This window comes from Rattus rattus, chromosome 13 (assembly GCF_011064425.1).
Source record: "Rattus rattus isolate New Zealand chromosome 13, Rrattus_CSIRO_v1, whole genome shotgun sequence".
In the NCBI taxonomy this organism is placed as follows: domain Eukaryota; kingdom Metazoa; phylum Chordata; class Mammalia; order Rodentia; family Muridae; genus Rattus; species Rattus rattus.
In genome coordinates, this window is record NC_046166.1 from 55,060,615 (window position 1) to 55,073,298 (window position 12,684).

A 12,684-nucleotide genomic window follows, 5' to 3' on the forward strand; every position below is an offset into this window, starting at 1 on the left:
AAGATCTCAAAGGCAGATGAAGTATAGGCAAGTTCCAAATGACTCTTCATGAAAGAAAGGTAGGAAGGAAGGAAGAGAGAGAGACAAGCAGACTGACAGACAGACAGATAGACAGAAAAAGAAATGAAGGAAGGGAGAAAGGAGAGGAAAGGAAAGAAGAAAAAGAGAAGAGAAGAATAAAAAAAAATAGACAAGGGGTCAATCTCAGGAGGAACAGGAAACTGCAACCTTCCTGGTCTCCGGGCTCTTTGTGAAAGCTGTGTGAAGAACTAGAACAGGGTCTTGTGTCAATGACACCTTGTCCTGATTACGAACTGTTTGGGGCATGGTGACATGAAGCAAGTGTGTCCCATGGCTGCTCTCCCCTTTTGGCTGACACCACATCTGCTCAGGAACCCATAGGCAGCTCTCTGAGGTACGGAGACAAGCTCAATGCCCTCACTCCAAGAAAACAAAAATTTAAGAAGAAAACTATCGCATAACTTTTTAAAAAGCTCAAATGTATGTGAATGGGCTTTTCGTTTTGCATACACACACACACACACACACACACACACACACACACACCAGGGTGTCATGCATTCTTCACTTCTCATAGGAAACATCCCTCTGTCAGAAATCTCACACAACTGATCTTTCCTGCAGGAAATCAAAAGCCAAACCCTCAGAACTACCTCTCTCCCTAGCAGAAGTTTCTCACTCAGAGTTTTACTCTCTGACTGTAGACTTTACTATTTTGATTTCTGAACAGTGAAGTCAAATAGTTATGCTATGAAACTGTTCCTTAGCTCTTCTCACAGTTCATAAGGGCAGTGTGCTGTTAACCCACATATCCCTAAAGGCTTCAGAGAGTGTAAGGCCAGTCCATTACATCCTGAAATAACTCCTGACCCTAAGGGTCATTTAAAAATAAGAGAGCAAGAATGAGTCTGTCTTTTCTCCTAGACACATTAGAATGAAAATGTGTTTGATGTGACTCACCATGGTCCATCCAGCCAAACCAGAGAGACTTGGAGCATTTCCACTCCTAGAGACAGGCCAGACCTTTGGGATGATTTTGAGTACAAGCTCGGATTTGCTCTTGCCTTGTGGATACAGTCGTGCAAGAAAAAAATGATAGGAATAAAAATAATGAGAAGAGCAATAGGCTAAAACAACAGGTTTTATTTTCCTTTAAACACTCATATTGTAGATGGAGCAAAATCCTGAAGAAAAAAAAAATACCAAGAAGAAATTTAAGTGAGAAAATTGTAGTCAGTACTGATGTGAAGACAGAATTGAATCCTGTGTTCGAGATCCCTATCTTAAGCTGCTTCCTTTTAGTTCCTTTGTCCTTTACTGAGCTCTCTTGTCCCTGAAATGATTGTTTTGCTGACAAGCAATAAGAATTTTGCTGATCACTGGATGCTAGTGGTCCACATGTCCTTCCCTAGTTAACAAGGACCTAAACAGAGCTCGTTACAGGAATCCCTGAGAGTTTGGGGGAGCAACCCATGATGACCCCAATGCCCCCTTCAGCCCTTCTGTATGCACCCTGTTTATTTCCTAGCTTGTCAAAGAGTATTAGAACAGAGAATGGCTGCAGCCAAGGGCTTTCCTCCCCCACCCCCGACTTCCTTCTCCCCTCATCCATTTGTGAAACCAAAGCCAGGTTCTCATATGTTCTACACAAGCACACCAGGCCTCATTGGTTTTAAAGAAGTACGTCAGCCAAAAGGGGAAGGCAGGGCCTGCCATTTGTCGATGGCAATGCTAGTATTCCACTTCCTAACCAACTTGTGCGTATGTGAAGGAGTCCATGGAAGGAAGACCACGGAGATATGGTTGTGCTGCTTAGACAGACATGCTAAACACTATTTAGGATCCTAGGGAGGAAGGCTACAGGGTCATTGGTTGTCTAGGGGTGTGCAGTAGATACATGTAATTAACACCTAAGCCCTCACGCTTGTGTCATTGTTAGACTTGTACAGCACACACACAAACACAGCAACTCCACGGCACCAACCGAATGTCTCCTGCATACTGTGGCACCGCAATGCACCAACTGCTTTGCTTTTCTAATCATGGCTTCCCTGTCACGGCTAGCCCAGGTTAGGAGTTATGCTGTATGGAATACCCCTTCCCACTTTGTACTCACCTTTTCCTCCTCCCGCCCCACCCCAAGCATCTCCTCCCTCTGGTTTTCATCCCTTTATTTTTTTTTCTCTCCCTTAATATCAGGCATGCTGTGCCAGGGACTCCAGGTGCCTCCCTAACTTCTAACCTTCCTTTTCCCTTGTACCTGACTTTTTCTCCCTCTCCGTCATTCTTTCAGTCTGTCTATCCACTTGATTTGTTTTTCCTCTCCACCTCCAACCCTTTCTGTTTGTTTTTGTATAATCTTTTCAGTGTCGTAGTCTTCTACCTACTGACTTCCATTCTCCTCTTAATAATGAGTGCTCTATTAATTTGATTTGACAATGTTCTTGACCTGTTAACTGGGACTTGATTACCATGGACTCGGCTTGTAGGAAATGTTTTCTCCCATGATAAGATCCTCTCATTGATAGAGATTAAAAGTCACTTATTCGTGTTTAAGGAAACTTCCTGTGACTCTGCCCTCTTTCAGTGGGGAGAATGGTATAACTTCCAAGGCTGAACACATAATGGAAATACTCTTTCTGTATTTCTTGTTGATGCTCAGATAAGGACGATCCATTTGTACTTTACTCTCCAGTACTTGCCCAGGTTATTAATCTTAATGGCAAACAAGCCAGTTCCAGTGTGCACTGGGCAAACATGTAAAGATCTTCCAATACATAAAATTAGATTATTAGAAGCTCAGTTGCTAAGAGATCAGCCTCCCCATTGAGTCTGAAAATTTTGTTAACAGCCTGACTCACCTGTACATAAAATCAACGAAGCTACCCTCAGAGACACTAATTTTTAACTGGAAAAGTTTCCACACATTACAGACTTACTACATCTGGAGTAGAGTGGTACCTCTAGTTGAGAGCTCAGAATACAACACTCACTCCTTAGAATATTCAAGCTGCCTGATGTGGAACTGTGCAATCTAATCCAAAGTATATATCATTTATGTTAATGGTGGACTTAATACAAATTGGTTCTCTGACTTTAAATAACAGCGTAATAAGCATTTTCCTCCAGAGAACAAATCCCTTCTGTGGCCCACGAGTGCCCTACCCACCATGTTGGGATTTTTTTTGGCACAGTACCCTGTTCCCCCACAGGGTACCTGTTCTTCTAGTTCATCTACTCTAAACTGTAAGGCTGTTGCTTTAACTTACAAACTACAAGCCAAGTTCATATTCGCAAATACCTTTGAATTAAATTTTATTAAGTGTAGACATGTCTCTTTGTAAAGACCACTGGATATGAAGTGATAACTTAAAACTTAAGGGAAGCAGAAAGACAGTTGGGGTGGTGGGTAGCGAACGGAGGAAGGAAGAATGAGGATGGAAAAATGGAGGGTCTCCCCGGAGCCAGTCTTAGGTCTTTTTTATCAATATTGATTCCTGTTGTCTTTGCAAGAGATTTTGTATAGGATATTCAATAAATAGAATAATATCTATATAATTTTAATCAGTTATTTTGTAATGAATGTCTATGATTTTTCTCATATGATCTTATAAATATATAATAGCTGGTAATTAGAGGAATCATAAAATATAATATTTTCATTTTCAATGCCATAGCTAGCTTGCTGTTTATGTTTTAAAGTACAGCACAGAACATATTGTATTTTAGACATGAGTGTAAATGTGAACAATTGTCAAGTGTTAATTGTCTTGTGGACATGGGTAACGTCATTAAGCATGCCAACTGTTTGGTTGTAAGTCCTGGTAATGGTAGTTGACGTCAATGACTTCTACTCTCACCCCTTTCCAGAAGCGGAGGAACTCTACCAGAAGAGGGTGCTGACAATTACTGGCATCTGTATCGCCCTGCTGGTGGTCGGCATCATGTGTGTGGTGGCCTACTGCAAAACCAAGTAAACCTTCACCTCGTCTGTCTAGTCCCCTTAATGTAGACGTATCTTAGGCACGCAGGGCTTTGTAATGACAGATCCCATGCCCAAGGCTTGGGGGGAAACTTACATCCTTATATTCTCCACTGAGATAGACTTTGTGGACCTTTGCCTGTTTTGTGAAACTAGACAAATTTCTCAGCTACTATGGCTTTGTCCATGGATAAAGGCTTGTATAGGATCAGCAACCCACACAGGCACTTCCTACTTAGAGCATGAATGCCAAACAGCGGAACTAGGGGGCCCACAAACTTACGAAATAAAAGAAGCACTTTATGGTAAACAAGATGCAGGGTTTGGGAGGCAGATTTATTTTTTATTGAGTATTAATATGATTATGTCTTCATTCTATTCAATTTCCCACATAAATGCTGCATAAATGTGTATAAAAGAATTTTTGTGGAAGGAGAAGAGAGCCAAATTTGTTTGGGGAAAAAAGTTAAAAAGAAAATCTTAAAGATATATAGTCATCATGCTTACCTTGTACTGGTGTCCACGCTAGCACACACGTTGGCTCACTGATGAGCCCCTCTCTCTGCTTAGGATGTCTTCAAGTCTAAATGTAACGCCCAGCTAATAGAATGTTGTTTGACTGTGGCCTGATGACATATTTGCAGGTTAAAACTAATCACAGGAATGTCTTGATCTGAATGTTGCTCTAGAAAACAGAGGTAGCATGCAATTTTTTTGTCACAAAATCTACAGCATGAATTAAAAAATAAATTACATATATATAATTTATTAAATTTATAATTTATTAATTTATAATTTATAAATAAATTATATATATATATATAAATGCTCTGGAGACTGAGTGAGACAGGTTCTCATTGAATTAGCATCCTAAGTCTTCTTAGATACAAATTTTAATATTTACCACCTTTTTTTTTTTACAAAAAGCATTGCAAGTTAGAGTCTTGCTACAATTATGCCAAAATATAATGGCAAACTATACCCAAAGTCCCATAGATAAGCATGTGATATGCATACATAATAACTGTATAAGATATACAAATGAAAAGTTAAATTAATTTTCTTAAGCAATCCATAGGAAAGTTTATAAACAGAATCAGCCTCGTTGATCCCACAGTACAAAGTATGTAAGAGCAAACAATGACTATCTATGTGATTTAGACAAAGATGGTTGAGAGTTTAGCAAAATACTAATGCATTTGGGGTTTTTTTTTTCTTTCTTCTTCTTCTTCTTCTTCTTCTTCTTCTTCTTCTTCTTCTTCTTCTTCTTCTTCTTCTTCTTCTTCTTCTTCTTCTTCTTCTTCTTCTTCTTCTTCTTCTTCTTCAGTACAATTAGCTACATTTCTGTAAGAATCCCATCTAACCATCAAAACCTTCCTTCTCAGGATGTGTGGTACTGCTAATTCTGAGGCAGAATTATGAGACAATGTCACATACCTCACTTTGCTCTTGATCATCACCTATTGAGTGTCTCGAGTTACTCATTAGCGTTCACAGAATAAAGATTTGGCTGTAGAAAAGGAAAAAGAGAGTGAGGGACAAACACATGCTCCTTTTTCATCTCCAGGAAGCAGCGGCAGAAGCTCCATGATCGGCTTCGGCAGAGCCTTCGGTCAGAACGGAACAACATGGTGAACATAGCGAATGGGCCTCACCACCCGAACCCGCCGCCAGAGAACGTGCAGCTGGTGAATGTATGTTGACTGACCCCCGGAGAAGACCAAGCATGTGTTTCCGTTCAGGCACACTGGAGTTGTGTTTTCTAATCTTAGGCTCCTTACCTGCTGCCACTTAGCACAACGGCCTTCCAGAAACCCAAGGGTTGGCCAGGGGAAAACAGTGAAAGTTGTTTTACAATGGATCCAGTTATCAGCACATGTTCCCTTACATTGAGGCCCTTAAGACATCGGGATGATGCTTGGTTTGTCCTGCAGGAATGCCTAGGAAGACGGGAAAACAGCTTAAGTCATAAATAGTAAACTCAGAGTCGGAAGGAATGGTTAGTTCTAGTCACTTGGGAATGAAGGCTACTCCAGTGTATCAGTGACTCATAGCGAACCAAGCAAAGGGCTCTTTGAAATATTTTTATTAGGGTCCCTTCCAGGGACATGTGATTGATTTCTATGAAGAATTTGGAATGTGGAGCAAAGCTTGAAGAGTGTAATACTTGAATATTACCTGGCTCCTTCTATGTGATGCCATGGCCTCCATGTCAAGTGCACCCTCAGTCATTTGTTTTTATTGTACCATGCAAATAGCTTCTAAATTTTACCAGATGTCCTGTGCCCTGAGACCGTGTGCATACCAGCATTGAGTTCTTTCCCATATTAAGAGATTGGGCCCAGCGCTCTTCCCAGACCTTGTAGTTCGAAGTTTTGACTTTCATGTCCCAGTCCAACCCCCACTATTTCCCTTGGAATGTGTAGCTTTCTTAATAGTCAAAGCTTGCAACTTGTAATACCGTTTTCTGTCCTGTAAGAGAAGCTCTTGGGTGGTGAAAATAGGTCATTGATTCATGGCAGGAGCTGTGGTTACTACTGTACTCCCAAGTCTCATAACATAGATGTTTGGAGAGTGTTGGCGCAAAGGGCTACTAGGGATCTTTTGTTTCCCTGTCAATAATGGGATTCATTAGAATGTTTTGCAAGATCAATAAATGCATTCATTGCCAACATAGCTATAATATTTAGTACATCTTATATATGTTTTATATATATAATATGTAATGTGATATTATTATGTACAGTATAATATATATTAGCAACAGGACCATGACTGGATTGCAATTAGAGTACAAATAACTCCTTTAAATGTTATTTCATAATTATATTCGGCCTAAAAATAATGCCAACCTCACTAAACCAAAACACCTAGCCCACCGCACTTAAGGGGAGTTCTTTATAATTGTTAGATAACATTTTCATTAGGTCCACTGGGTTCAAAGCACTTCCAGAAGGCAAGGGTAGAATGGATACCAAAGCGACAGTGATGTAGCAGTTGTCCCCAGGAAGGGAAAGTATTTCCACAAACAGAGAGAGCCAGCCTATAAAGTTCGACTTGTATGTGTAGGTCCTTCCATGACAACCAGGTTCTTTAGAGTCCACATCTCAGCGACTCTAAAGAACTCTACCCTACTCATATCTGTCTATTCCTTTTCTCACGGTTTAATTTATTTCACTCAGATTTTTAGAAATACAAACGTTACCTGCAAATAATTTAAAAGGAACCTTTAAACACCAGCATCTCACTGTTAGCATGCCGTAAACAGTTACTGAGTTATGCTGACGAAAGTAAAAATTACTAAAGATAAAGCCCTGGATATAGCACGGGCTTTGTTCAAACCTGGAAAATATTTTAAGTCCTTGACATAGCACTGAGCAACTTAAAATCTCCAGCAGTATTGGTAGGGCCAGAATGGGCATTATGACATTTAAAATACCAGAGTTCACATTTTTCTAGTGACATGTAATTTGAAATAAATCAGATTCTCTGTACATGACAAACACACACACACACACACACACACACACCAGATATCAGCTAGTTTTCTTGACTTGAAGGAATGCAGACAAAAATAATACCGGACAGAATGCTTGGGACATTTCTGTTATCAGTTGGAACAGAGAGAACTGAAGTTGTGATTTTAGAACGTGTCTTGTGCAAACATCCAGCAAGGAATTTGTTCATGGATCTAACCTCAAAGCCAGAGTGGCCAGAAAAGGTCTCTGGCCAGCTGTGAGAGACAACCTGAGCCCATGTGTGCGAGCTAATTAGCACACTTGCGTTTTGACTAACATGGACTTTCAAGTTCCGTCTCTTTGTTTATCCAGCAATACGTATCTAAAAACGTCATCTCCAGTGAGCATATTGTCGAGAGAGAAGTGGAGACTTCCTTTTCCACCAGTCATTACACTTCCACAGCCCATCACTCCACGACTGTCACCCAGACTCCTAGTCACAGGTATGAAGGGGGGGAAAAAAATCTCAGAAGGAAAAAAATGTCCTAAGAGAATTTATTTTGTTCATTACCATTTTCTATCCATGCCTAACAAAAAGCAAAGGAGACAGATTATAAAAGCAGGAAAATTGACTGAGCGTGAAGACTAATAGATTTTGGATATAAACTGCTTTTACCTTGCTAAGCCTAATGCTTCCATTAGAAACAATAAAAAAGTGGTTAATAGTTATTACCTCGTAGCATTGCTATCCCTTGGTCTAGAAATAGCCTTGATTTGTACCTGGCTACTCATTGAATTGCTGCTCATGGCAGGGGAAAAAAGTCTGTCTAGATTCTGTGTGATACTTAGAAATTTGTTTCTAAAGCTTAGACTGCCCTAAGTACCACCCCCTGGAAATGCCTATGTAGCTAAGCACTCAGTTCTTAGATACCCTGGCTGGGAAGCCATGCTGTCTCTGATCGCTCTACCAAGTACAGCAGCAGACTTCCAGACATAATGCACACCGCAATGCCTTTGTTTAACCCAAGCCACTCAAGCACCGTGCAACTGCACTAATGAACTACATGTTCACAAGTCCAATACGAATCAAGATTCTTTTTACAGTAAAGACCTTTGTATCATTTCTGGGCCACAGATGTATCAATCACCTGAAATATTTGCCAGAATGACTTTTCGTTCCTTGCCATTTTCCGCATAAGCCAATCTGCCTCACTGCCTCTTAACGTTTCTTTTCTCCCCAGCTGGAGTAATGGGCACACGGAGAGCGTCATTTCAGAAAGCAACTCCGTAATCATGATGTCATCGGTAGAGAACAGCAGGCACAGCAGTCCCGCCGGGGGCCCACGAGGACGTCTTCATGGCCTGGGAGGCCCTCGTGATAACAGCTTCCTCAGGCATGCCAGAGAAACCCCTGACTCCTACAGAGACTCTCCTCATAGCGAAAGGTAAAACGGAAGGGTAAAGCTATCGTGGAGGAGAACCTCATTCAGTGAGAGAATCCCATGAGCACCTGCGGTCTCTCCTAAGGAAACTCATCCTTTCATAAGGGGCGTCATCAGTTCCCCGACGCTCCTAGTTGATGAAGTCATCCTCTTATTTGGTTGAACTCCTTTCTCCTGAGCTTCTCCCCTCATCCCAGTGGCTGACAGGCAACCAACTCCTAAAGAGCAGGAGTAATGTAATGTGGAAGGCCCAGCCGACTTGGAGTTCTCAGACCTGACCCTAAGGTCAGACTCACTGGGGTCTTCCTCTCGTCAGGTGCACCATTTTAAGGACCCTCATCTAATCCGATCAGCCAGTTGTCCGTTCTCGACCTCGATGGTTGTTCTGCCCTCCTCTTCTCATGCTCTAAGTACCCAGCCTCCAGCCTCAGTTAAATCAAGTCGAGGGCTGGGACACGGCTGATGGTCATGGCGGAATGCCTCCTCGGGTTCCACCACACTGTATCCATTTATGACATCCCTAGAAGTCATGGGTAAATAAAGTTGTTGTGTGATGTGCCTGGCAGCCTTCGTGGGTGATTTTCAAAGCAGATATTGCCTCCGATGTTACCATCAATTCCAGAATGTTTGCGTTTCCTTCGGAGGGAAGTCCAGTTTGGGTTAGAGAAGTAATGGCAGAGGTAAACTAAAGGACGGAGGAGAGTAAACTGGAGAAAGTACTACGGAGCGATATTGAACGTGGACATTCTGTTTAGCCCTTTTCACCTATGCTAAATGAAAGTCACAGCCAGATGACTATTTAGCCCATCTGCGGGCTGTTACCTATTGATCTTCCAGTCCAGTTCACTTATTTCCTCATTGTTATTTCAGGTTAGTCTCTTTCCACTGACTAAAGGGTCAATATGATGTCAGGTCCACATGTGTGCTTTTATAGTTTCATGGGTGGAGGTGATTTCAAAGAACTTCTCACTGATGGACCTGAAAGTGTGGCCAGGAATCCACTGGGGGCCTTCAGGTCAAAGAGCCTGCTGTCCACCGTGTCCCCAAAGCAGTCTTAGAACAGGATAGAATTTATGAATTTAGTAGTCTCTTTATAACGCATCTGCAGAAGAGGATGGTCTAAAAATGGCTTAGAGCATTAACCTTGTGTGATTATACTTTTGTATATTGAAGTCTGTCCATTACTCTTCAGCCCCTTTAAAACTTGCAGACAAGGTAGGGTAATATTTCTTTTATTACCGTGGCTTGGTTTTGAGGGTTCTGTCTGTTAAAGGAGGCATCCAGGCATGACCCAGACACCATCTAGAATGTCAAAACAGTCTTAAACCGAAAGATCTTGGGGAGAGAAAGATGAATCACTTGTATGTGTTGGTTGAACTGTGACTAGCATTTCTCAGAAGGTCTAATTTAGGTACCCTCAAAACATGTCTGCAGGCTTAGGGCCCCCAAGTGTTTCAAATTCTGAGACACTTTCTCCCATTTTAAACACAGTTGGGCCTCACTTCCATATCACCATGAGTCATGGAAAAGTGAGAGAATTAATAAATAGGCTTCCTCTTCCCATTAGCTTGAGTTTAGAAAGCAGTATCCTGTGTCATCTCAGATCACATCAAATTAGACTGTGAATGTCAGTGTCAGGAAGAGTCACCCAGTGCGAGCATCGTTATCCAAAAGATGAGGAATATGACTCAGACTCAGCCCAGAGGACATGACTTCCTGCTCTAGGGAAGGCACAGTATTGCAAAACAGGGACACAGTATCTGGACTATGATGGTGGCATCATCCAACATAGCAATGGCATGAGATACCATGGTACACCAAACCCTTGTGCGTACACAGAAGCTTGCTAGGCCCCTTGGGAGGATCTTTGCAAATTGCTTCCGGGAGGAAACCCAAAGCTGATGCAGTGTTGGGATTTGGGTGAGAAATACACAGGACATTGGACTTAGTGTCCACGGCGGTGACATGAGGCCAAATTATGGTTCCTCTCAGGCTTGCCCTCTGATGTATTACACCCTGAAATGGACAGTTGCAAATCGAATGTTAACGAGTAGCATTTCGTGAAAAGTTCAACTTAAAAGCACACAAATGTATTACGCTGTGATTTTTAAGTTACTATGCTCTTTTTTTTTCATAAGACATAACCTTATAGCTGAGCTAAGGAGAAACAAGGCTTACAGATCCAAATGCATGCAGATCCAGCTGTCAGCAACTCATCTTAGACCCTCTTCCATTTCCCATTTGGGCTTCATTCTCTAAGACCCCTTGGCCTTTAGGAAGGTATAGTATTTAAGAATACTTCTTTCCCTTCTACGTCCCCAAGTCTTGGTCTTTATAAGCTGAGATGTTCTTGGAGCCCCCTTGTCTTGGCTCACATACTTTGATTTAATTTCAATTCGTGACGAGACTGAAACTGTCACAAGCTTTAATGAGCTGGATGGTTTAGTCAATCTTTGCATGATTTGTAGAAGGAAACTCTTGGCTTTTTAATGATAGGACCCAAGGGTGCTGAACTTGCTAGTGTAACACTTAAGTACTCCATGATGACTGTTCTCTGACTATGTCCCATGGTGAACTCCGCCCCTACCCCCTCCCTGTTTCATGCCCTCCTAATCCCCCACACTCATGCGGGCTATTCTGTGCTCACACAGGTATGTATCAGCCATGACCACCCCGGCTCGTATGTCACCTGTAGATTTCCACACGCCAAGCTCCCCTAAATCGCCCCCTTCGGAAATGTCTCCACCCGTGTCCAGCATGACGGTGTCCATGCCCTCTGTGGCAGTCAGCCCCTTTGTGGAAGAAGAGAGGCCTCTGCTACTCGTGACGCCACCAAGGCTACGGGAGAAGAAATATGATCATCACCCCCAGCAACTCAACTCCTTTCATCACAACCCTGCACATCAGAGTGCCAGCCTGCCCCCTAGCCCATTGAGGATAGTGGAGGATGAGGAGTACGAGACGACCCAGGAGTATGAGTCAGTTCAAGAGCCCGTTAAGAAAGTCACCAATAGCCGGCGGGCCAAAAGAACCAAGCCCAATGGCCACATTGCCAATAGGTTGGAAATGGACAGCAACGCAAGTTCTGTGAGCAGTAACTCAGAAAGTGAGACAGAAGACGAAAGAGTAGGTGAAGATACGCCATTCCTGGGCATACAGAACCCCCTGGCAGCCAGCCTTGAGGCGGCCCCTGCCTTCCGTCTGGCTGAGAGCAGGACTAACCCAGCAGGCCGCTTCTCCACACAGGAGGAATTACAGGCCAGGCTGTCTAGTGTAATCGCTAACCAAGACCCTATTGCTGTATAAAACCTAAATAAACACATAGATTCACCTGTAAAACTTTATTTTATATAATAAAGTATTTCACCTTAAATTAAACAATTTATTTTATTTTAGCAGTTCTGCAAATAGAAAACAGGAAGAAAAAAAACTTTTATAAATTAAATATATGTATGTAAAAATGTGTTATGTGCCATATGTAGCAATTTTTTACAGTATTTCAAAAACGAGAAAGATATCAATGGTGCCTTTATGTTCTGTTATGTCGAGAGCAAGTTTTATAAAGTTATGGTGATTGCTTTTTCACAGTATTTCAGCAAAACCTCCCATATATTCAGTTTCTGCTGGCTTTTTGTGCATTGCATTATGATGTTGACTGGATGTATGGTTTGCAAGGCTAGCAGCTGTCTCTCTCTCTCTCTCTTTCTCTCTCTGCTTCCTGTAGCTCCCAACCAGTACTGTCTTGAAATGGCACATCCATCCAGATACCTTTCTACTTTGT

General features: G+C 42.0%; 1 protein-coding gene across 13 annotated transcripts in view; it reads left to right on the forward strand.

The window, feature by feature from the left end:
- Positions 1–12,281, forward strand: part of Nrg1 (neuregulin 1) — a 185,314-nt gene extending 173,033 nt beyond the window's left edge. For 8 of the 13 annotated variants that reach the window (XM_032918885.1, XM_032918882.1, XM_032918883.1 and 5 more), the window contains 5 exons: positions 3,892–3,994; positions 5,571–5,697; positions 7,834–7,964; positions 8,703–8,906; positions 11,555–12,281. In XM_032918885.1, coding sequence (XP_032774776.1) covers positions 3,892–3,994; positions 5,571–5,697; positions 7,834–7,964; positions 8,703–8,906; positions 11,555–12,209 — 1,220 coding nt within the window. In that variant the 3' untranslated portion in view covers positions 12,210–12,281. Of the gene's footprint in view, positions 1–3,891; positions 3,995–5,570; positions 5,698–7,833; positions 7,965–8,702; positions 8,907–11,041; positions 11,184–11,554 lie in introns of all 13 variants that reach the window. The other 5 variants (XM_032918891.1, XM_032918892.1, XM_032918894.1 and 2 more) reach the window with 3 other exon arrangements.
- The last annotated feature ends 403 nt before the right edge of the window (positions 12,282–12,684 follow it).